Source organism: Bos indicus, chromosome 4, assembly GCF_029378745.1.
Source record: "Bos indicus isolate NIAB-ARS_2022 breed Sahiwal x Tharparkar chromosome 4, NIAB-ARS_B.indTharparkar_mat_pri_1.0, whole genome shotgun sequence".
Classification (NCBI taxonomy): domain Eukaryota; kingdom Metazoa; phylum Chordata; class Mammalia; order Artiodactyla; family Bovidae; genus Bos; species Bos indicus.
Genome location: NC_091763.1, coordinates 104,281,459 through 104,306,490, shown reverse-complemented (window position 1 = coordinate 104,306,490; position 25,032 = coordinate 104,281,459). Strand labels below are relative to the sequence as shown.

General features: G+C 44.1%; 1 protein-coding gene and 1 non-coding gene across 6 annotated transcripts in view; one reads left to right on the top strand and one right to left on the bottom strand.

Moving 5' to 3' along the window:
• The window catches only part of DENND2A (DENN domain containing 2A), a 102,099-nt gene that overhangs the window by 37,558 nt on the left and 39,509 nt on the right, over positions 1-25,032 (top strand). For all 5 annotated transcript variants that reach the window (XM_070788247.1, XM_070788252.1, XM_070788250.1 and 2 more), the window contains 3 exons: positions 12,203-12,330; positions 13,843-13,964; positions 20,656-20,856. In XM_070788247.1, the coding sequence (XP_070644348.1) occupies positions 12,203-12,330; positions 13,843-13,964; positions 20,656-20,856 (451 nt within the window). The remainder of the gene's footprint in view (positions 1-12,202; positions 12,331-13,842; positions 13,965-20,655; positions 20,857-25,032) is intronic.
• TRNAG-UCC (transfer RNA glycine (anticodon UCC)) lies at positions 6,685-6,757 on the bottom strand. Its single transcript has one exon. It is a non-coding gene; the product is annotated as a tRNA-Gly (tRNA).

The window sequence follows — 25,032 nt, the reverse complement described above, 5'->3', positions numbered from 1 at the left end:
TGCCATTGTTAATGGAATCTTTTTTTCTCATTATATAGTCTTTGTATTTAAGAAAACTAGTTTTATACACTACTCATTTAAAACAGCCCTTGAAGAAATTTCTTACTGTTTCTAACTATCAGTTGATTCTCTTGGACTTTCCATGTATATAATAATATTGTTTGCAAAGAGTTATCATTTTAAGTTCTTTTCTTTTTGATTTTACCTCCAAATTCTCTCTCTTACTATATTGCACTAATACTTTCATAACAGTGTGAAATAATAGTGCTGATAGCACTGGGCAGCCTTGTCTCACCCTAACTTTAATGATAATTCTTCTGGTGTTCTACTTTCAAGCACTCCTGCTGGATTTACATTTTCTTTCTATCAAGGTAGTGTTCCCTGGTAATCCTTTTTTTTTTAACTAAGAGTTTTAAAAATTAGGATTGGGTTTTGTCAAATTACTTCTCAGAAACTTCATATGATCATATGGTTCTTCTTCTTTGACCTATTAAGTCTAATATTCTATTTAAGATTTTTATAGGAGTATTCTGTAAATGGGACTAGTCTATACATGGATTTTATTGTCCTAACTTTATCAGCTGTGGTATTAGTGTCTTGTGATATCTGTAAAAGAATTTGAGGGCTTCCCAAGTGGCTCAGTGGTAAAGAATCTACCTGCCAATGCAGGAGACATAAGAGACATGGACTTGATGCCTGGGTCAGGAAGATCCCCTGGAGGAGGGCATGACAACCCATTCCAGTATTCTTGCCTGGAGAATCCCATGGACAGAGGAGCCTGGCGAGCTACAGTCCATGGAGTCACAAAAAGTCGGACATGACTGAGCATCCAGAAGGAGAAGGATAAAAGAATTTATAGGCTTCCTTCTTTATGTGCTGAGAAAGTTTGAATCCATCTCTAATTCTAAAGTCTTTCCCAAACCAGCGCCAACCTGAGAGCCCTGGGTGCTCTCGTGACTTTTCTGCTTCTGTCCCCGTGCTTCTCCAGAGAAGCCCTTCTGTGCCCTTTCTGGGCTATTCCTCCAAAGAAGGCCTCTTTCCCAGGGGCAGGTTCATTTTGGGAAATTGGAGTCTTTGAACTGTGTCATCTGTGGGCAGACAGATCAACCTGGTGAACAGTTATTCCCATTATCTTTTCTCTCTTAGCTACCATCTGCTCTTTTCAGTCCTCTAGCATTTTCTCTAAAACCGGCTAAAGTTACTTTGTTTCAGTCCAAAGATGAAATTTTTTTTGGCCAATTTGGATATGGTTGCATCAGCTGTGTTTAAAGAACTTTTGGCTTTGGAGTTCTAGTTTTGTTTGAAATTGTACAATGGAGGTGATGAGGGCAAGATGTTCGCTTTCTACTCTTAAAAAACAAAATACGCTCTTTATTGTGGTCCTGTCGCTTAAAAAAAAGAAAAGAAAAGGCTTAACTCTGAATTTGGCAGACTTACTGTCCTCTCTGAGGCAGGAAAGCCAAGCCAAGTTGAAGAAAGAAATGATTAAGGATTTTGAGGCTATGAGGGTTTAGAATTACACGGCCAGGCTGTGCACTGCCGAGAATGTATCCAGCTTATTTTCATATGCCGATTAGTCCACCTCAGCAAGAGCCAAACCAGTGGATTCCGATTCTGGGTTTGAGAAAATGCCTTTTCTTTTTCTTCTCTTTCTCTCTTCCTATTTTTTCATGCTCTTTTTTACCCCTCTTTTCTTTCCTTTCCCTCCTTTGCCTTCTTCTCTCTTCTTTCTTCATTTCTCTAAAGCCCCAGGAAATTAAATGCAAGGACTTACGCCTTCAATCCTAAAATGGAACACGAGAAACCCTCACATGTCAGGAAATTCCAAAGATAAGGTTCCTACAGCAGCATTAACTTGGTTATGTATGTTTTATGGCATACGTTTAATAACTTTGGCAGGAATGCCTTGAGGCTGACATTTAACAAGAAAAGTTATTTTTTAAGTGTAAGCAGCATCCCGAATTCACATGTGTCTGTATCCCCAAAATGTTTTGAATTCATATTTTTAAATTTTAGTTTAATTTGATCACATGACAGAGTTTTTTGGATCTTTTTGAAACCGAATAGCCACGATGACCAAAATTTCAACTTTTCAACTGATTATCTTGGCTCACATAGATTCAGCCTTTCCTTGGGGCTTTGGTGTAAGACTTCGAGAACTTTTTGAGGACATGAAACCTCGGTCATTAAGTGGCTGCCAAATCACATGGTACTATTACCGATTCTATAATTTCCATCTTCTCTAGGACTGATGGGGACCCCCTCAGCAGTCTAGCTGGGCAGCCACCCTCAGCTGTCATGCGTCTGGTCTCTCATGTACCAGCCACGCTGTCGTCTGTCCCTGTCATTATGAGTCTGTCTCGGTCACCGTGGCATCCATGAGGCAACTCTCCCATGCCTAAAAACAATATTTTAAAATCTTCAAAGGGGCAAATTGTTTGATTCATTTGAGATCTAGAGCAAAAGTTACTCTGAAAGCATCTGAGAAGCTTGACTTTACAAATTCATTTAAAAATTTCAATAGCAGTTGCATTGGAAGACAAAAAGATGAGAGAGTGGTCATTATTCTTCATTAGAACAGTAATTGTCATGTTTTATTTCTCATGACAAGGTGGAAATGATGGATATTAGGCACAGTAGTGGCTAAGGATAGTTTTTCTTTTTTTTATGATTCAAGATAGTTTTATTACATCAAGCTATAGATTTCTAATCAAGCAAATATTGAAAATATATCATTTAGTGTTTCTCGTCTGACTAGTCCCATCTCTTTAGCTATATCTTTTTAAAGGTGTCATTTTTTTTTTCTGTAAGCTTAAAATACTTTTAACATATTTTTGCAGAAAATAGCATACAATTTGTGTTAATCTTTCAAAGGTAGACTTTTGCATTTATATAAAAAGCAAGAGACATAGAAGGTCTGTAATTTGAGCAAAGTTATATATAAAATTGATAAAGCTAAAAGTAGTTCTCTTTGAAACTCCAGTGTTTGTTAGGTATCAAAGTGAGGGCAATGAATCAGCCTTTTCACTTCAGGAAGAAAACTACAGTCCTGCATACTCCACAGTCTGCAAGATAGTTTTTGCTTCTTTGTGAAGAGTTTAGGCATTCCATGATGACTGACAACATTCTAGGAAAACATTCTTCTATGAAATAGTTACATTTTTCTGTTTGACCCAGCTTCAATGTTACTTTTAAATTAATAATCATCTCTTGGAAAGAAAGGATCTCTGAAGAGCTTTTCTAGGTAATTTTGAGGACCATCATAAACTGAGTTAGCTGTATTTTCCCCTTTCCTTTTTTAGGGGGATATACTGAACGTGCGTCAAAATGTGCAGGGTGATTCAGCTGTACTCTTTTACAGTGCTTTCTTCTAGGCTTTATTATCCTTAGTATGTCATATATTAGCTTTGAATTTGATGAAGATGGTCAAAATAGATCATCTTTGTTCATAAACTTTTTATTTTCCAAAATCCTCCCCATCCTAAAAGTATTAGGAAAATCTAATATGGTGTACCCATTGAGGATGTCTGTATCTGAATATCATTTTTTTTTGGTCAGTATCCTTAAAGCAATATGAATTTGTACTGAACAATTCAATACCTAATAAGGGCCTGGAGTAAAAGATGATTTTTTTTTAACTCCAAAGAGGAGTAAAATTAGCTTGATATTTTATTTATTGGTTTGAAAATCCTTTGAAGAGGTAATAAGGAGACAGAAGGACTGGTGCCCAGACTAACTTTGACAGTGTCATTCAGCTTGTTCCTTTTAGATTACCTACCAATATCCAAGTCTTATTCTTATAACAGTATTAAAATCTTCTCCAGACTTCAGCTGTTTGTGACACCAATGATTGCTTCCAGTTTTTTTTTTAGGTGATCAGTTTTAATGGTTGCATATCAAAGGCAGACTGTCTCTCCTACAGCCACAGTAAGGTTGCATGTGTGTGTGTGCGCTCAGTTGTGCCTGACCCTTTGTGACTCCACGAACTGCAGCCCGTGAGGCTCCTCCGCCCACGGTATTTCCCAGGCAAGAATACTAGAGTGGGTTGCCATTTCCTTCTCCATGGATAGTTTTTTATTTTGGATCCAGGATAGAGATAAGCGGAAACACAACATGTGTAGTCATAGCGCGGGACGGAGGAGCTACCCAGTAACAGAGTGAGAGCTTAGAGCTGAAATAAGCATACTCTTGCTTAGCCCTCTACTCAGATCACCTGGGGACAGGCTGGCACCTGGCACCCTTTGCTACAGTGCTGCAATGCTTGCTCCTCAGCAACAAAATACTGCACTGTTGGGGCAAATTCTGAACAAAAGATCCAAAGAGACCAAAAAACGCAACTGCCGCTTCTGAAGAACTGGGAGCAAAAGCAGGGTACTGTGCATGTCTTCTGCACACAATACCACCTAAGGGATGGGCAAAACACAGAAGTCACCCCTCTGGCCCAACCCCTAGACACAGTCCTCTCCTCACATCGTATAAGGAACCAGTTCACCTCCCCCAGTGAGTGAGCAAGCAAGGGAACCTGCTGTTTGTTCTCGCTCCAGCTGCTGCAGAGTTGCCTGAATGAAGTGTTGCCTGAATTGCTGGTCTGGTCCGTGATCAATTTCTGTTGGTGAAGGAGGCCAGGAACCCTGGTCAGTAGCAGTGGTATGAATGCCCTTCCCAAGAGGAAGAGCTGCACCTGGTCACCGGGCATGGAGGGACAGTGAAGGCACTCGGTCGTGGCCGACTCTTTGCGACCCCATGGACTGGGGCCTACCAGGCTCCTCTCCTTCCATGGAATTTTCCAGGCTAGAGTACTGGAGTGGGTTGCCATTTCCTTCTCCAGGGGATCTTCCCAACCCAAGGATTGAACCCAGGTCTCCCACATTGCAGGCAGATGCTTTACCGTCTGAGCCACTGGGGATGCCCACTGCCATGGAGGGAAGCAGGGTCTGTGGCAGCTGGGGGCGGGGGTGAGGGATTCAGAGCATGGCATCCTTGGTTTCAAGCTCATGTTTTAGGTAGGTGCTGGGTCTCAGGCCATCCAAGCAGATCTAAATACAGCCAAAAATAATTCTGGGGGCGAAATATGTTCAAAAAATTGACAAAAAATCAGCTCTCAGAATACAGATAAAAATTTTTTTACCCACAAATAGGGATGAATTGTAAGCAGTAAAGGTGGCCATTAAAACCAACTTTTAAAATATTCACTCATTTATTCAGCCAACAAATATTTGCTATATACCTATGTAGTATTGGGGCTTCCCTGGTGGCTTAGATGGTAAAGCATCTGCTTGCAATACAGGATACCCGGGTTCAATCCCTGAGTTGGGAAGATCCCCTGGAGAAGGAAATGGCAATCCACTCCAGTACTCTTGCCTGGAAAATTCCATGGACGGAGGAGCCTGGTAGGCTACAGTCCATGGGGTCGCAAAGAGTCGGACACGACTGAGAGACTTCACTTTGTTTCTTTCTTTTTTCTATGCAATATTAGGTTATAGCAAGGAACACGGTAGACTGAGACCCTGCCCTCATGAAACTTACAAGCTAGTAATAGAACTACACACCTAGTTCTGTTATTCACCACTCTCAGCGCTGTGAGGAAGCCGATGGTGCTGTGGGAATGTTCAGCAGGGGTAACTAGCCTTTCGTGGAAACAGGGCCAGCTTGGGTACAAGGGCCTCAGGTCCCCAGACACGGGGGTGGGCTGCGGGATTAGGGATGCATTTTGAGTGAACAAACAAGCAAAGACCCGGGGGCAATAAGGGCTTGAGCCCACTGGAGGACGTGAAAGGCAAGGGTTAGGCCAGAGGAATAGGAAGGTGTGAGCTGAGATGCAGGGGCCTCTAGAGTCAGCTCTGAAAAAGCACTGTAGCCCAGGCAACGGTTGGGCCTGTTACTAAAGAGGAACAGGAAGCATTTGAAGGTTTTTAAGAAGAGGGGAGACACAGTCCGATTTGTGTTTTTTAAGAGCTTTCCCCTCCACTCCACAGCAGCGTGGAGACTGGCAGGGGCACCAGGGGACAGGGTGGGTAGTTGTGGGGGGTGGGAGGAAGATCACACACCTGGGGTCACCCTGCAGTGTAAGTAGAAGAGGGGACTGAAAGAAGCCGGTGGGGCCCAGGGATACTGTGTATGTAGAACTCTGGTTAATTGGCTCCACGTGGGCAGTAATGGAGAAGAACCTGCACAGGACTTCCAGGTTTAAGGCATACACACTTGGATGGATGGTGACAGCCTTTGCAGTTCACTTTGAGCTTCCCCTGCGTCATCTGTTTGTTTATTTTTGGCTGCACTGGGTTTTCACTGCTGTGTGGGCTTTCTTCTAGTTGCAGTACTTGGGTTCCTCATTGCAGTGGTTTCTCTTGTTGCAGAGCACTGGCTCCAGAGCACAGGCTCAGTAGTTGTGGCTTCTGGGCTCTAGAGCATGGGCTTAACTGCCCTGAGGCATGCAGAATCTTCCTGAACCAGGGAGCAGACCCATGTTCCCTGCCTTGGCAGGCACATTCTTAACCACTGAACTGTCAGGGAAGTACCCACATGTCATATAAGTGGAGACATGGGATGAGCTCTTACGTTAGTATTTCATTTACAAAAATATGAAAAAATCACAAATGACGTCCAAAGTACTACTTGAAATTGCAGGGATTTGGGGTTTGTTAGTTTGTTTCTGGCCACACGACATTTCATGTAGGATCTTAGTTCCCCAACCAGGTATCGAACCCATGTCCCCCACAGTGGAAGTGTGGAGTCCTAACCATTGGACCACCGGGGAAGTCCCAGGGATTTCTTACCTTTGCATCACCAGCTGTGAGTTCAATTTCACTCTTCAAGAAGGTGCTTATGAAACATTCCCTGGTAGCTCAGACAGTAAAGCACCTGACAGAAATGCGGGAGACCTGGGTTTGATCCCTGGGTCAGGAAGATAGATCCCTTGGAGAAGGAAATGGCAACCCACTCCAGTACTCTTGCCTAGAAAATTCCATGGATGGAGGAACCTGGTGGGCATCGAAAAGAGTCAGACATGACTGAGCGACTTCACTTTCTTTCTTCTCTTTCTTATAAAACACGCAACTGAATGTGGAACAAACATGGAATTGAGTAAATGAGAAAGAAGCCAGTCTAGATATGGTTATCATTAGCCTTTCAAAATTTCCTTTTAAAGTTAATATGTAAATAAAGGTATTAAAACCTTTTGCTGGGTTAAAAAATATTTTCATAGAAAAGACTCAGCTAAGTGATAGGATGATTAGTTTAATCAATGAGCCTCAGAACAACAGGGCTGCAGCACCAAGGGGTATTTCCGCAGAGAACAGAGACAGTGCTGAGGAAGAACCAGCCACCTAATAAAGCTATGATGTCGCTGAAAATATGTTACCAACACAGGACGATGAGAAAGCGAACTGTGTGGTTGGAATTTTCTTTTCCCACTGCCTCTGGAAGCGGGGCATGTAAAGATTTCGGGTTTCTTCTTCATCATGTATGGACAGTAGTTTCATGTTGCTTTAAAGTCTGTCTTTCGGGCTTCCTGTATAAGAATTAGCCGCCTGAAAAGCAACATTTTAATACAGAAATGGAACTTCTTTTTAAGAAATCCTGTGATGAATTCTTTTGCGTAGTAGAGTTTTGCACTGTGATTAATTGTCCTCTAATCAGCTTTTTTTTTTTTTAATGGAAGTTTGTAACATTTTAAAAGTGGGCTTTTCTAATACTATTTAGACTGGTGTTACCTTTTATGTGTTGGTAATCAAATGCAAAATACAGCTGATACCTTGTATTATCATCTTATTCTTGAAAATATGGAAAGATCATAAATAACATTCAAATTATAGCTTGAAATCCCAGAGTGTCTGACAGCAGCTACTTGGATTACAGGCTAATCCCATCCTAACAAACCCCAGCAGATGATCCAGATTCTTGTGTCACATATGCTTGAAGTAAGGGAGCCATCCACTGGGACTTGGAGAGCCTTTAGCATACAGACATCTTTATTGTTAGGGCATTTATTATTAAAACATTTAAACTACTCAAATATTATTTCATAAATGCGTACATGCTCAGTCACTCATTCGTGTCCAATTCTTTGCAACTCCATGGACTGTAGCCCGCCAGGCTCTTCTGTCCATGGGGTTATCCAGGCAAGAATACTGGAGTGGGTTGCCATGCCCTCCTCCAGGGAATCTTCCCGACCCAGGAATCAAACCAGCATCCCTTGTGTCTCCTGCATTGGCAGGTGGATTCTTGACCACTATGTCACCTGGGGAGCCACCTATTTCATAAATATAATAATTTTATTATTTTAAGATTTGGCCTATACAAATATTGCTTCATTGATACCTCAAATGAGATGCGAGGTGTTTAACAGCAGACAATGATAGAGCTCTCTACAAGGCAAAGCAAGGCCCAGCTGCAGCCTCCTTCTGCAATCAAAGAAAAGACCTAGCTTGGCCAGGGTCATGCTGGAATCCCAGGCAGTCAAGGTTCTACCTGTGGGCAGTGGCCACCACCCTGTCCCTCTGCTGCTAGGAGTAGAGCTTCCAGCTGCTGTGGCAGAAACTGCTTAGCTCCCAGTGAAGTGCCCCCAACCTGTGTCCCCATGAGGGTTCGTAGCATCTCTTCATCATATAGTTTAGTTGCATTATGGAAAATAGAGGGAGATAGAGGGCTTACCTGGGCAGTGCTCAGTAATGCATAATATCATTTTATATAGGAATTAATTTGGAAATTCCCTGGCGGTCCAGTGGTTAGCTCTCCCTGCCCAGGGCCCAGGTTTAGTCCCTGGTTGGGTAGCTGTGATCCCACAAGTCGTGAAGCCAATAAATAAACAAATAAATTTTTTAAATTAGTTCCGATTCCACACAAAAACCTTTGGAAGCTTCACCTGTTTTAATGTGGGGCCTATGACTGCAGCTGTCCTCCTGCCTTGCCTTACTCCAGCCAGTTTTCCCGGGTTCTCCTGCTGTAACTGGGTACAGTTCACCTTCGGTCTCTGGACCTGTTTTTTCACGCATAACATGCGTGTAATATCCGCCACAAGGTTGTTGTAAAGTTTGAATGTGCTGATCCAAGGTAGGCCCTCGGTCAGCTCTCAGTAAGCATTGAATGAATGATTCTGAACAGTGTGCCTTTTCCCTACCATGTAGTGTACGTGATGAGGACTCTAGCCGATGTAAAATTTGGTCGGCCCAGCAGGGGAAACCCAGGAGTTCTGGCCCTTCTCGGCCAGTTACTTGACTGTGCTCTGGGCCACAGCTCCAGCCCCAGTGCACCTGCTGGCTATTGCCAGCCTGGGCTAACGGCACCCGGACTGGGAAGTGTTCAGGGTGGGTTCACAGCACAGCCCATTCCCATCTTAAAGAAACAGCTCAGACCTGCTTCCCCTCCCCCAGCCCCTTCTCCTAGAGCTCTGAAGCTCAGTCCTTCCTCTCCTCGTTGGACACCTCAAGGGGAAAAAGAGGGGGCTCATGGGTCAGTATCCCCTCCTTTGGGGCATGACCTTCTGCTCCTGAGCCCCAGAACCCCAGGTGACAGTTTGAGCCTCCCAGCCTGACTTAAGGCCATAGAGATCCAGCCTGGAACCCTGTCTTTGTGCTCCTAAGTGCCAAGTTCAAGTATTAAGGAATGAGGGTGGGGTGGAGATAAGGGGCGATGAATTCAGATGTGCAGATATTAAAAGTATAGGGCCTAGGCAACTCCCTGGTTATCTAGTGGTTAGGAGTACACTTTCACTGCTGGGGCCTGGGTTCAATCCCTGGTCAGGGAGCTCAGATCCTGCAAGCTGCACAGCCAACCAATCAGTCAGTAGTATAGATCCTAAAGAGGAGAAGCCTTGGGAAACTCCTACACCCAGAAAGAGGAAGAGGAAGAGAGCTGCCAGTGCAGGCCAGGAAGAGTGGTCTGACGGCGTGTGGAGTTAGGGCCGCCTTGCATCCGCCTCCTCAGACCCTCCAGAGGTGTGCCCCTTCCTTTGCTGAACAATGTGAACAACACTTTTGTAAAATATAGTAAAAAAGGATTATAAGAGGTATGAAATGAAAAAAACTCATCAGTATACAAACCTCTGTTTGTTTGTTTTGTAAGTTTGTTTTTTTTTTTTGTAAGTGCATTCTGTCAGATTGCTTGAAAAGTTTGTAAACACTTACTGTCAATTTCTGTATTTACCTTAGCAAGGACTGGTAAGAGCTGGCACCCCAGCCCTGACCATGGGTTGCACTCTGAGTGCTGCTGCCTTTCACTGTACAGACCAAGTGGTGTCATGCAATGAAAGGAGCAGCGTGGTTAGGTTTTACCAGAGACTCACTGGTGACCTTTAGGAGGAATTTCAGAAAAAGGATGTACACGGACAGGTTGAGAGAGTAAAGGAAAGAAAAACCAGTGAACTATGGTAAACTAAGAGAATAACCTCTGCTTCTCCTCTCCCCCCAGTTAAAAGTGTTGGCAAGGAAGGAAGGTGAGAAATAGCAGAACTGCAAGGGCCGTTGCTTCAAAGGAAGGCTTTTTAAGATCGAGGAACCCCACACAGGTTTGGGCTTCCCGGGTGGCACAGCGGTAAAGAATCCAGACTCGGGTTCAGTCCCCGGGTCGGGAAGATCCCCTGGAGAAGGAAATGGCAACCCACTCCAGTGTTCTTGCCTGAAAAGTTCCAATGACAGAAGAGCCTGGCAGGCTTCAGTCCACGGGATCACAGAGTCAGACACAACTGAGTGACTGAGCGTCGAATGCGTGTTTAAGGAAAGAGAAAGAAGCTAGTGGAAAAGGAAACATTTTAAATGCAAGAAATCCCCAAAGCTTGGCAAGTAGGCAGATAGCCTCTGCCTGCTTCTGCCCTTCTGTTGCACGGCACTCTCCAGCCTGTTCCTGCAGTCCAGCAAGCTGACTGTCTGTCTGCCGTTCCCTGAAAAGCACCGAGGTCTCTTTAACCTTAGTCAGGACTTTCTCATACATCCATCCCTCTTTTGGGGACACTCTTTCCCTGACTAAGTTCTTTTTATTCTTCAAATCTCAGCTTCAGTGAGTGACTTTCTCATTGAGACCTCCCCTAATGCATCCCCCAACCTGAACTGAACCTCCATATCCTCCCAACCTGTGCTTTTCTGTCATTGAACTTATTTGCGTGTGAGCTGGTTGAACATATGTGTTCCTCCTTAGAATGTAAGCTCTTTGAGGCAAGGACTCTGACTGTTTTAGTCCTTCATTATCAAACCCTGAGCACAGTGCCTCCCTCAGTAAGTAGAGCACTGGCTACATAAATAATTAGTAACACCACAGCAATAATAAAAATAGCTGGTGTGCTCAGTCACTCAATTGGGTTCAACTCTGCAACCCCAAGGGGTTTCCTGTACAGTATGTTCTTATTAGTTACCTTGTTGGTATATAGTAATGTGGATATGTCAATCCCAATCTCCCAATTTATCCCCCCTCCCATGATAACTAACATTTGTTGCATGCTTATTAGGTGCCAAGGATTTTATAAACATTCTCTTTTCTATTTTTTGGACAGTCCTATCTACTGTCCTAATTACTATCTACAAATTAGGACACTTAAGTTTCAGCTCAGGTAGTTTATCCAAGAAGGAAAAACTTGTGAATGAAGGATTCAGGATCTGTGTCTAAATTTATTAAATCCTAGAACAGCCCATGTGGATGTAGGATGAGGGGAGGGTGGTAATAAGCCAGGCCCCAGACAGAGAGCCAGCCATGTTTGTACAGATCTCAGAGTTCGGTGGGGTGCCTCAGCTGACCTTTGGGTGTCTGATTGTAACCACTTGGGTGAAAGAAAGGGGGAGGGACCCAGGCCTCTCCTCTGCTCTGAACTGGCCATCACTGTTCCTTTCTGGTTATTAATGTGTGTTCTGTAGAACATTTGAAAAATCCAGAAAAGCAGAAATGAAGAGAGGGCATCCCTCAGTCCTGAGTTAGCTCTATGTTTCACTTCCTTTCTTTTTTATCTCCTCCTTACATATGTTTACTTACGAAGTTGGGTTTGTATTTAAATGTATACTCTACAATCTTTAGTTGGCATAATAGCATAAACATTCTCACAAGTAAAAGCCATGTCTCATATTTGAAGATTTTCACACTATCTTACAAGAAACAGAGTTGATTTTGGCATTAGAAATTTTTATAAGAAAAAAAAAAACTTTTATGGCATATATTCTCTGAACCAACCTAATATGATTTAAGTTCTTGGGTTTTTTTCTTCCCACCTTGTATAACCCAGGAAGTCCTATGAGTTTGAAGACTTACTGCAGTCTTCCTCTGAGAACAGCAGGGTGGACTGGTACGCACAGACTAAGCTGGGGCTCACACGCACTTTATCGGAGGAGAACGTCTATGAAGACATTCTAGGTAAGAGGCCGAAATGTCTGCGTGAGTCTGTCTGTGAGAAGCAGGGGGAGGGAGGTGGGGCTGGCTGCTTAAAACACACACACGCTGGAAGACAAACATGCACTCAAATGATAGAGCCAGGACGGGTGGACGGGTGACCAGGGTGAAATACGTGAGAGAAAATGAGAGGAAGCGCTGGCGATGAATGGCCAGGGAGGCAGCGTGGACACAGTGGGAAACACACGGGACCTGGAGCCTTAATGTCTATGGCTGAATCTTGACTCTGCTACTTGTTAGCTGTGTGACATTAAGCTGGCGACTTAGCGTCTCTGAACTTCGTTTCTCTCATCTCTGAACTAAGGAGGATGATAGATACTTAACAGGGTTGTTAGAGGACTGGAGAAGATGGTAGGTAAAATATCTGGCTTGTGACAGACTCTTGGTGAATTGTAGTGATTACTGAACGCAGGAAAACTGAAGACTACCATACTCATTCCAAAACTGTAGGAGTGTGGCAGTAACGCTATCAAACTTCAGACTGAAATGTATTTGAAAAGTAACTTTGACCTCGCTCCCAAGAATTCTCTGATTCCAAAACAGGACTCAGATTTACAGAGCTTGTGTGCATTTAGATTTGGTGAGTTAAAATCTTCAGGGAGGATCACAGTTTCAGTGAGATGTCTGCATATGTTGGGGTGGGAGGAGGGCGGGGAAGAAACGAGCTGGTGAGAGGGGAAAACCCATCTGTGTACCTATGCAAGGGGCAGATCGGGCAGATACACACATTCCTGCATGCACACAGTCATCAGCACTGGAATAAACTCCTAGGTGGGAGGAAACGTGAGACTTGAAGAAGCCGGGATACTAAGCCGAGCTATTTGAATTACTGAGTCCAAGCTGCCAGAGACAGGTTCCTGCCAATGCAGTAGATCCAAAATGGGTACGAGATCTGGAGATCCCTTATTGTGTGCCTGGCAGGGTAGCTTTCAGTTACAAGGAACAGAAAACCCAGCTGAAACAACAAAGGGAGTTAGTTGGCTCTCTCAGGTTAGCTCCCTTCTCAGCAGGTGTCCCACGATCTCCATGATGGCTGCCGTCAGTTCCCCAGGGTCCCTGCCTACAGCGCAAAAGGAAAGCCTGTCTCCTGCAAGTCCCAGCAAACACCCCGAGGTTCACTCTCACTAGACTGGGTTAGGTCCCTGTTCACCTTCAGAGTCCAGGAATGCCATGCAACAGTGGGCTTAGGCCTGGAATATGAGCCCTTCCAGGATGATCACTGAGGCCAGGATTCAGAATATTCAGATTGGCTTAAGCTCTGAGACCAGGAGTGGAGTTAAGTTCACACATCTGAGAATGGGGAGACAGAGACTTACCCCGGTGAAAACCGAGATCCATTACCAAGAGGAAGGCTAAATGCATAGCAAGACAACACACATCCCCACAAGGAGACACCAAGGTGTTGGCTGGAGATCTGATAAGGAGAGTTTCCTTGGTGTTCCCAGTTTCTGATCTGTTCATTGCCTTTGACCACAGATCCGCCCATGAAGGAAAACCCTTATGAGGACGTTGAGTTACATGGTCGCTGCCTCGGGAAGAAGTGTGTCTTGAACTTTCCAGGTTCTCCCACCTCTTCCATCCCTGACACACCTGCCAAGGTATGAGCCCCCAGAGAAACGGTGCAGGGAGGGGGTCCCCAGCACCGTGGCCTTGAGCAGGCTGGGGTTCTGGGTTACATGGGAATGCCAGGCATCCTCACTGCAGGCTCCTGGATTTGTCCGTCAGTGGCCTGCCTCCACTTCCAGCCTCTAGTTCTCCTGGAACCCTCTGCTCAGCAAGGCTTCCTAAAGAAGCGTTGTAGTGTCTGGCTCAGAATTCTCCCCAGCTGTAAATAGGATAGTACATCCACGTTACACAGCTGTGAAGAAGAATGTCCTGACATAAAACAAACTCATATATGTTTGTGGATGCACAAGAATGTCTCTGTAATGGTCCCTGAGAATGAGTTAGCGGGCACTCTGCAGAGTTGTCTGGGTATCTAGAGGTCAGGAAAGAATACTGACATTTTCTCAGAATATCTTTTTGAACCTTTTGCAGTTTTGTGGTATGTGCATACAGAGAATATTACTGTATTCTCATACATGATAACTGCAACACATTGCCTAGGAACTGAATTCATATTCTTTTTCTTTAACACATGTAGTTTTATTCATAATGATCCAAACTGGAAACAACCCCAATGTCCTTCAGTGGATGAATGGTTATATACAGTGCAGTACATTTATATGATAGAATATTATTCAGCGTTAAAAAGGAATAAGATGTATACCAACCTGGATAAATCTCCAGAGAATTATGGCAAGTGAACAAAGCCACTCTCATAGGTTTACATACTACATGATTTCATTTGTATACTTTTGAAATGACAAAATTAAAGAAACAGAGAACACATTAGTATGAATTCATATTCTTTAACATAACATTGCACATTCTTCATAATGGATCCCTGGGCACCCATTTCCCACAGTTCCTCCGTATAAAATCTTCTCTACAGCCAAAGCCTACTAACTGCCTCTGATGTCGTAGCTCCAGGAGAAGCAAATGTTTTCTCTGAAGAGCCAGGGAATGAATATATGGTCTCTGTTTTGACTGCTCAGCACTGCCATTGTGGTGTGGAGCAGCCACAGACTATATGTAAACCAGTCAGTGAGGCTGTGTTTCAATAAAACTTTATTTACAGACACTGAAATTTGATTTTATATAATTTTCACATGACACATAAATATATATATATATATTTAGTCCTTTAAAAGTGAAACTGTTCTTGGCTCATGGCCTGTACAGAAACAGGCGGTGGCCCAGATGTGGTCCACAGGCTGTGCTCTGCCTGGCCCTGCGCTAGGTCATTTCTACCTCTGCCCTTGGCTCTTGCCTGGACCTCTCCCTTCCAGTCCTATAAGGCCCAGATGTGGTCCACAGGCCATGCTCTGCCCAGCCCTGCGCTAGGTCATTTCTGCCTCTGCCCTTGGCTCTTGCCTGGACCTCTCCCTTCCAGTCCTGTAAGGCCCAGCTCAATCATGCCTCCTTCAGAAAACCTCCAGGCCATCTTAGTCCCTGGGACTTGTTCTCCTCTGCTCTCCTGTAACACTCAGTGGGCTAAGCATTCATTTTATACTAATTTGTATATTCCATCTTATGAAATCTCTTACTTCGATGGTTTGAAGTCTGACTTAAGTCATGTTGCTGTTTAGTCGCTAAGTCGTGTCCAGCTCTTTGCCATCCCATAGATGACAGCGCGCCAGGCTTCCCGGTCCTTCACTATCTCCTGGGGTTTGCTCAAATTCATGTCCATTGAGTCAGTGATGCTATCTAACCATCTATTGAGTCATGTAATATGTCTTAAAAATATCTCCTCAACTAGACTATAGACTCCTCAAGGTCAGAGAGTATGTATTTGGTTTCTTTGTGTTTCTCATAAGTAGTTGTTATACAGTGGTTTAGTTGTTGAAGAAATTAAATGGAGACCGAATCCAGGCTACAATTGTCAGTTTAAATCCCATCAAAAGAATCTGTTTCCAGCCTAAGAAAAGAAGCCAACTTCCTCTCTAGGCTCCACTCAAGGTCAGCATTGGCTGGCGGGCGAGGGGTATACACATAAGGCGTGATAGTCACAAAGGGAATCTTCCTCAAGACAGTGGAAGGTCGAACCTTTCACAAAGGCTGGATCTTACTGGCCCAAATCAATTGCTACAGTACTTGCCAAAACCAATTAACTGCTGTCTTCTCCTCCTATGGAAAAGAGCATGGTCAGGAATAATCCATGACAGCCAATAATTGACAAATAGTTTCTACTTGCCTTTGAAATGTGTTATTTGTGTTTTCACTGGAATTTGGATGTGCTCAGCATTTAGGGAATCCTTCATTTCCCTCAGTGAATGAGTCTGGCTTAGAAGAAGGCTGTCCATAGACTTTTTGATGATGGCCATTCTGACTGATGAGAGGCGATGCCTCATTGTAGTTTTGGTTTCCATTTCTCTAATAGTTAGTGATGTTGAACATCTTTTCATGTGCCTCTTGGCTATCTGTCTGTCTTCTTTGGAGAAAAGTCTATAAACAATAAGTGCTGGAGAGGGTGTGAAGAAAAGTGAACCCTCTTACACTGTTGATAGGAATGTAAATTGATACAACCACTATGGAAAACAGTATGAAGTTTCTGTAGAAAGCTAAAAATAGAGCTACCATATGATTCAGCAATCCCACTCCTGGGAATATATCCAGAGAAAACCATAATTTGAAAAGATACATGCCCCAGTGGTCATTGTAGCACTATTTACAATAGCTAGGTCATGAAGTCCATCAACAGAGGAATAGAAAAGGAAGGTGTGGTACATGTATACAATGGAATGTTACTCAGTCATAAAAAGGACAAAATAATACCATTTGCAGTAAACATAGATGGACCTAGAGATTGTCGTGCTGAGTGAAGTTAATCAGAGAAAGACAAATGTCATATAATATTGCTTATAACTGAAATCTAAAAAAAAGGGTACAAATGAACTTATTTATAAAACAGAGACAGAGTCATAGATGTAAATGAACCTATGGTTACCAGGGGGGAAAGGTGGGGGAGAGACTGGGAGGTTGAGTGTGACATACACACACTACTGTGTATAAAGCGGTTCACTGATAAGGACCTATGTATAGCACAGGGGACTCTGCTTAATAGTCTGCAGTGACCTAGATGGGGAAAGAATCTAAAAAAGAGTGGATATATGTATATGTATAACTGAATCACTTTGCTGTACAGCAGAAACTAACACAACAGTGTAAATCCACTATACTCCGATAAAAATCTTTTAAAAAGGAAAAAGAAGGCTGTCACACCCAGTCTGACCCATTCGTATCTTACTCAGTTCTGCCCCACTTCATGCAGAGAGTGAACTCCATGGCCTCTTCAGAACAATGGAAAACATCTACCCAAAGCAAATCTGCCTGCAGAACTGGGTGATCCTCCCTAGTGTCAGAAAATAAAGGCTTAGTAGCCCTTTTCTCTTTTTTTCCCCAAATGTTTATTTATTTTGGCTGTGCTGCATCTTAGTTGCAGCTCTCAGCATGTTTGTTGCAGCAATGCGGGCTTGTTAGTTGCAGCATGCATGCAGGATCAAATTCCCCAATCAGGGATCGAACCCAGGCCCCCTGCACTGGGAGAGTGAAGTTTTATCCACTGGACCACCAGGGAAGTCCCTTAGCAGCTCTTTTCTTCCCCTTCCTGCCAAGCTAAAGAAAACCTTGGTCTTCTAAAACAGTGCAACAGAGGACTTCCCTGGTGGTACAGTAGATTGGAATCTGCCTGGCAGTGTAGGGGACACAAATTCAATCCCTGGTCTGGAAAGAATCTATGTACCAGGGATAAACTAAGCCTGTGCACCACAGCTACTGTGCCTGCACTCTAGACCCAGAGAGTTGTAACTACTGAGCCACAACTAGAGAAAGCCTGCATGCAGCAACCAAGACCCAGTGCAACCAAAAATAAAATAATTAAATTTTAATAATTTTCAATAATTAAATTTTTTTAAAGCAGTGAAACACAGTAAGTAATCCTGTCAATGAGAACTTGAAGTCCAGAGGTGCTATCCTGCCAAAAGAAAACCCAGTTGCCCAATGCATATCTGATTGCCACTCATATTTGCTGGCTGTTGGGGCCTTTGCAAGTCATCAGGAAGACCGTGCGTCATGCGCAGTCCTCTGCTTTCCCACATCTGGGTGTCTGGTTTGTGTCCCCGTCCTCGGGCACAGCTGCAGACCTCTCCACCACCTCCATTAGCACACCAGTATTCATGGAGCGTCTGCCACATCTGGGCTGCATCTGGGACTTAGAACTTACTGAAGCAATCTTTCCATGACAACCTCCTCTACCAGCCACAGAAAGGTCCTAAGACATCTTGGAGGGGGCGGTTATTTAACTAGAGTGTGCCTCTTTCTAGTAGAGAGGTAAGGGGTGACTGGACAGATTTTCCTAAGACACGAGAGACATGCAGCTGGGGGCCGATGCTGACGCTTACAAACACACCAGGCAAGCTCCTGAGAAGGGGCTGTTTTCTTTTCTTGTTATTCCCACACGTAGAACAGCACAGCGAATATGGTAGAAACTATTTTTTGTAATAAAGGAAACCTAATGTTCTTTCTTATGTATTGACACTTAAGGGGGGAAAATTTCACTAGTTGACCTGGGTAGCTCACCCACACCACCTTCCACCAACAAACCATCTGTCACCTCGTGTGGCTCGTAGGGGCAGTGTCTGGTCAAGTGTGCAGGTCTTGGAGCCTGACTGCCTCTGTTCAAACTCACGTAGACTGCTTGCTAGTTATGTGACTGTGAGCAAATGATCTGATCGCTGTGTATCCGTATGTCACTGGTAAAAATCGGGAATGATAATACACTCCTCTGAGACGGTGAAGGACGGGGAAGCCTGGCGTGCTGCACTCCATGGGGTCACAAAGAGTCGGACGTGACTGAGCGACTGAACAGCTGAGGGGTCTTGTGAAGGTTAATCAAATTAATTCTTGTATACCACTTAGACTAGTGCCTGCAGCATAACCATTATTTATGTATGTTTGCTTAAGCTATAGAATTAGGCTTTCAATATGTGTCCTTTTAAAAAATTACCTCGTTTTCTAAAAGCAGAACATTCTCATTGTAAAATTCTTTTTAAATACCAACAAGTGTAATTTAAAAAATCATCTGTAATTGGGAATGTGTATTTTTTCTTTATACTCACCTGTATTTTTTTCCTAAAACAGATGGCTATTATGTATATATGTGTGTGTGTGTGTGTGTGTGTGTTTTAAAAGCCTTTTAACAATTGCATGTAATCCCAACACCCAGAGAAAACCACCGTTGACACTGGTTTACTTCCTTCCAGACCGTGTCATACTGTGTGTGTGTGCGCGTGTATGTGTGCATAAGAAAAAGATTTGGGATGATATCGTATATACATTTGTTTTCGTATATACTTTTTTGCTGCTCTATTACATTTATCATGAATATTTCCCCATGCCATTAATTTCTTTTAAAAAATGATTTGTATTGCCTGCAAGGTATGCCATTGTTTTAATGTAATGCCACGGTGGTTCGTTAGTGTAATGTCCCCAGTTGTCAGAACACGCATGCCCGCCTATGTATTCCTGTGGGTGTATAGTCTTGAGTGTTCATGTGAATGTGTGTACCTGTGGGCATAGGTGAACAACTGTATGTGTGTGTGAATGGCATCCCAGTGCTTCCTGGGGGAGTCCTCTGTAAGCGAGCAGAGGAATGAGGTTGAGATAGGTAAAGATGAGGTGGGATATTTTATATCAAGGACCCTTTGGGTTTCCTGCTGTCGGTCTCCTGGGGCAGTAAGACAGGGACATGCGAGGACTGGAAGGGGTTAAGCCACCAGCTGCATTCACAGACAGGAAGGGTGAATGAACCCTGGCTGAGTCCAGGTCAGCTCCATCTTCGAGGCTCAAGGCACGTAGCTTCCTTGCCACCCCCTCTTCCCTAAGGGGGATCAGGGGGGAAGGGATAAATTAGGAGACTGAAATTGATACATATACATTAATATATAAAATAGATAACTAATTAATAAGGATTCACTTTGCTGTACAGCAGAAACTTAATGGTATTAAATCAACTGTACTCCAATAAAGATTTCAAGAAAAAAAGAAAACTATTTCTTCAATGGCATTTTCATTTTTTTTTCTGATGAGCAAAGCTAAGAATCTTTCATATGTATCTGAAAATTATTATATTTCCTTTTCTGTAAACCTTCAGTCCTTATCTTTTGCCTGTTTTTCTTTTGAATTGTTAGTCTTCTCATTAACTTGTAGCATGTATTAGAAACAAATAAGTTCTATAAATTGCAGATTTTTTATTGTTTTTGTTGGCCTTTTGACCTTAGAACGGCTCATTTTTAAAAATCAGATATTGAGGCTCAGAGAAGTGAAATTCCTTGTATTAGAAGGAATTTCCCTTGCCAGTGACAGGGATAAAGCTGAACTTAAGTCTTGTAACTCCCAGTACATGGTGTCAGAAAGCCTCATTTGTAAAGGTACTGCATAGAGCCAGGTGAGTTTCCACTTGTCTGAAAAGAGAGTGGATTAGACTTGCATCCTTTATCATCCTCCTTTTCCATAATTGGATGATAAGTGTTTAGGCCCTTAACAGCATAGACGGCCTCAGCGTGCCCCTGGGGACTTAGACGAGCTTCTCCTCTTGACCTTCTTGGTCTCCGTCACTGGCAGCACCACTTATCTCTCAGGGGGTCTCTTTGTATTTATTTACTCTTCTTTCTTCCTCTCCCCTCACAGCAGTCCTTGTCCAAACCTGCCTTCTTTCGGCAAAATTCAGAAAGGAGGAACTTCAAACTGCTGGACACAAGGAAGTTGAGTCGGGATGGAACTGGGTCCCCTTCCAAAATCAGCCCTCCCTCCACCCCCAGCAGCCCTGATGACACTTTCTTTAACCTCGGGGACCTGCAGAATGGTAGGAAGAAGAGAAAGATACCCAAGGTAAGGCTTGCAATAAGCTTTGTGTTCAGGAGTACACCCCACATACACACTACAGAGGAGTCTGGGCAGAGATCAAATCACTGGGCCCTCCTACCTGCTTCACCACAGGCCAGGTAGACATGGGGAAGCCAGCAGCTGAGCTAGCTGGGCCTTGGTCACAATAATTGGGGTCCTGTAGGGCTTACCAGGTGGCGCTAATGGTAAAGAGCCTGCCTACAATGCGAGAGACACAGCAGGAGATATGGGTTCAATCCCTGGGTGAGGAAGATTCCCTGGAGACGGAAATGGCTACCGGCTCTAGTATTCTTGCCTGGAAAATTCCATGGACAGAGGAGCTCGTCGGGCTACAATCCATGGGATCTCAAAGAGGCGGACATGACTGAGCGTGCACACACACAGCCTTCCTCTTAGCCCTCCCTTTCCCTGCTTAACGACTCTTATGATCCCAAACTGTGTTTCCAATGCCCAGCCTCAAAAAGGGCACATCTCCCTCCTTCATGGCCTCAAAAGCAGAGCCCCCTCCGCTGTGCTCTGACTCAGACTCCATCACCTCCCACTGCAGAGGGGCACCGCATGGAGCCTGTGCTGAGGGAGCTCTTGTCAGAAATGCATCTTTTCTGGGACTTCCCCGATGGTCCAGTGGCTAAGGCTCTGTGCCTGCCCTGGACGTGGTGCAGGTTCAATCCCTGGTTGGAGAACTAAGATCCCACGTGCCCTGTGGCGTGGCCCAAAAAAGAATTAAACAATGGACAGCTTACGTGAACAAGGTTCTCCTCTTTAAAACATATATATATTAAAATATACATATATATCTTTTCTGGCTCTTTTCAGCCCTGAAGGCAAAACAGGCCCAGTGGCTTGTGTGTGCATGAACTGTGGCTGCTCTTTCTTACTTTGGTGTTATATTTCCTTTTGCTCAGTGCAGCCCCTGCAATGCCTGTCATTCTATACTGGCCACTTCGGTACCAACTTACTACAGGAGCTTTTTTTTAATATATTTAAAAAATTGTTGTGTTTTGGCTGTGGTGGGTCTTTGTTGCTGCTTTTGTGAGCTTTCTCTAGTGGTGAATGGGGCCACTCTTCACTGCAGTACGCTGGCTTCTCATTGCAGTGCCCTCCCCCATCATGGAGCATGGACTCCAGGCACACGGGCTGCTGTAGTTGCAGCTCTTATGCTCAGTAGTTATGGTGCATGGGCTTAGTTGCTCCAAAGCATGTGGGATCTTCCCAGACCAGGGGGATCGAACCAGTGTCCCCTGCATTGCAAGGTAGAGTCCCAACCACTGGACCACCAGCGAAGCCCCCAGTACAGGAACTTTTAGAGAAGGAATTCTTCATTTCAGAGTCCACAGATGGACTTCAGGGGATCATGAAACGCATTAAATCATGTAAAGCTGCATGGATGAGTTTGAGGGGATAAAAGGAAGGGAGATGGGTTGTCTATAGGTTTCATCCGATTTTTCAAAGTGACCCACTGACCTAAAAGTCAAAGGACATTTTCACCAGCTGGTCCCTCCTGACTCAGTTTGGTTCATCCGTATTTTGAGCCATAATACTACCTCCATCCCTTTCATTCTTTTTCAAGTGAAATTAAGTCACCAAGATAATCAAGATAAATCACCTTGATAATCAATCAATTCTGAAGGGTAAGGGCAATCAGAGTCGGGTGACCTAACACCTGCAGCCTGGCGGCTGGGAGAGGGCAGCCAGAGGGCCCGGGGCAGGACTCGGGGCTCGCTCCCCTCCCGTCTCCTGGCCCTGCCTTGCCCCTCCCAGGGTGCAGTGCACATTGCGCGCTGATCATCGGACGTTTGCTGGATGAGTTCCCACTAGCACGTGGATCCCAGCCTCCTTCACCCCTGGAGGAGTCGCTCTCTGTCTCCTTTTGACTGTCTTTGAGTCACTGCCCTGTGCTGTCATTGTGGCTGCTCGTGGGGACCCCAGAGTGTGGGCTCGTGAATCACCCTTACTGCTCCTCTTCTTGTTCTAGCGAGGCTCACACATCTCTGTAATGTCAAAAACCTGCTATTGTGGAATAATTGCACAAATTATTGTGCAATTACACAATAACTAGTGTAACATCTATACAACCTCACCATTTTAGCGAATTAAACAGGAACAATCAAATGAATTAGCTTTAGGTTAAAAGAGCTTTGATACAACTCTAAGTTTGACTGTGTGATCTCTTAATAAGTACTTAACCTCTGTCTTCCACCACCTTCATATTATTTTATTATTTAGAAAAGATTTTTTGATTAAGGAGAGGAAAATATGTGTGCATATATCATATGAAAGTAGAGAGGTAGAAAGAAAAGCAGAATTATTTCTGCCACTTTCTATGTGTTTAATTTACAAGCAGCAGTTTGTTTCCTTAGTTTATTGCCTGAAATTAAAGTGAGTTGCCACGCACTTAAATAGTGCCCAGGCACTTATTCAAATAGGTTTTGACAGATATAATCAAATCTGGAAAAAAAATCAGCTTTGACAGATACAACCAAATCCAGAAAAAAATCACCTGTTTTACCTGTTACTTTCACAACAACGACAAAATCCTATTAAAACTTTAATCATAAAGGTGAAGTACACAATTCTTCAAAGGAATGCTTATTTTTTTTTTATTTTCTGGCTGCACCACAAAGCATGGGGGATCTTAGATCCCCAACAAGGGATCGAACCCACACCCTTTGCATTGAAAGCATAGAATCCTAACCACTGGACCACCAGGGAAGTCCCAAGGAATGTCTAAAAAGAAAACAAATATCCGCTGTTGCTGCTGCTGCTAAGTCGCTTCAGTCGTGTCCAACTCTGTGCAACCCCAGAGACGGCAGCCTACCAGGCTCCCCCGTCCCTGCAATTCTCCAGGCAAGAACACTGGAGTGGTTTGCCATTTACTTCTCCAATGCATGAAAGTGAAAGGTGAAAAAAAAAAAAGAAAGTGAAAGGTGAAAGTGAAGTCTCTTAGTCGTGTCCGACTCCTAGCGACCCCGTGGACTGCAGCCTACCAGGCTCCTCTGTCCATGGGATTCTCCAGGCAAGAGAACTGGAGAAACAAATGACCAATTATAGTTTATTCTAAGTTTCATGAATCCTCAGCTCTATCACTTGCTACTTAAACTTAACCTAAACTTACCCCCGGAGAAGGAGATGGCACCCCACTCCAGTACTCTTGCCTGGAAAATCCCATGGATGGAGGAGCCTGGTAGGCTGCAGCCCATGGGGTTGTGAAGAGTCGGACATGACTGAGCGACTTCACTTTCACTTTTCACTTTCATGCATTGGAGAAGGAAATGGCAACCCACTCCAGTGTTCTTGCCTGGAGAATCCCAGGGACGGGGGAGCCTGGTGGCCTGCTGTCTATGGGGTCGCACAGAGTCGGACACGACTGAAGCGACTTGGCAGCAGCAGACTTACCCCCACTCTTGAGTATGAAGCTTCTTTTTGATGCTCTGAATCCTTTTCTTGAAGTCAAAGGTTCCTTTTCAGGCACATTCATGACTTCCAGATTTTGGACCCTTAAAGCATTTGCTGTCCAAAACCCTGGCTGTTGTGTTTTGATCTAGCAAGAAGGACTACACAGTCTACTCACAACTGATGAGACAGTGGGTTGGTTGGCATTCCTTCAGCTGCCTCTACTGAACAGTGTAACTTAGAGTCCCTTCTGGAAGCGTGGATGCTCCCCTTGGTTTCTCCCACCTTGGCTGTAAGAGGAATGAAGGTCCCGGTGGAGGAGGGGAGAGAGAAAGAGACACTCCTCCCCTGTATTCTCCTAGCAACCCTGTACCTTCATTAACGCAGCAGCTGAAACTGAGCAGTTATTTACTCAGCGGTGTGATGTCCTCAGGATTCATGAATCACGGCGCTATCCTTTCTAATGAGAAGCCAGCTCCCCCTCAGCACACACAGCAGGTTTGTGTGGAGCCCTGTTTCTTTGGCAGCCACCATAGCAGAATTAAGTACCACATGACTCTCTGAAACACACCATCTTCCAAATGAGCTTATAGTTAAAAATCTTTTTTTCAACTTAAAAATGGCTTCTAAAGAGGCCAGTACTTCTAGTACAGAACACTTTATATTTTTTCAGAACACTCAAAAAAAAAAAATTATGTCCTGTTAAAGTTCAATTATGTGACAGCTGGAGAAATGGGGTTAGTGTCGTATCCTACCAGTCAGAACATG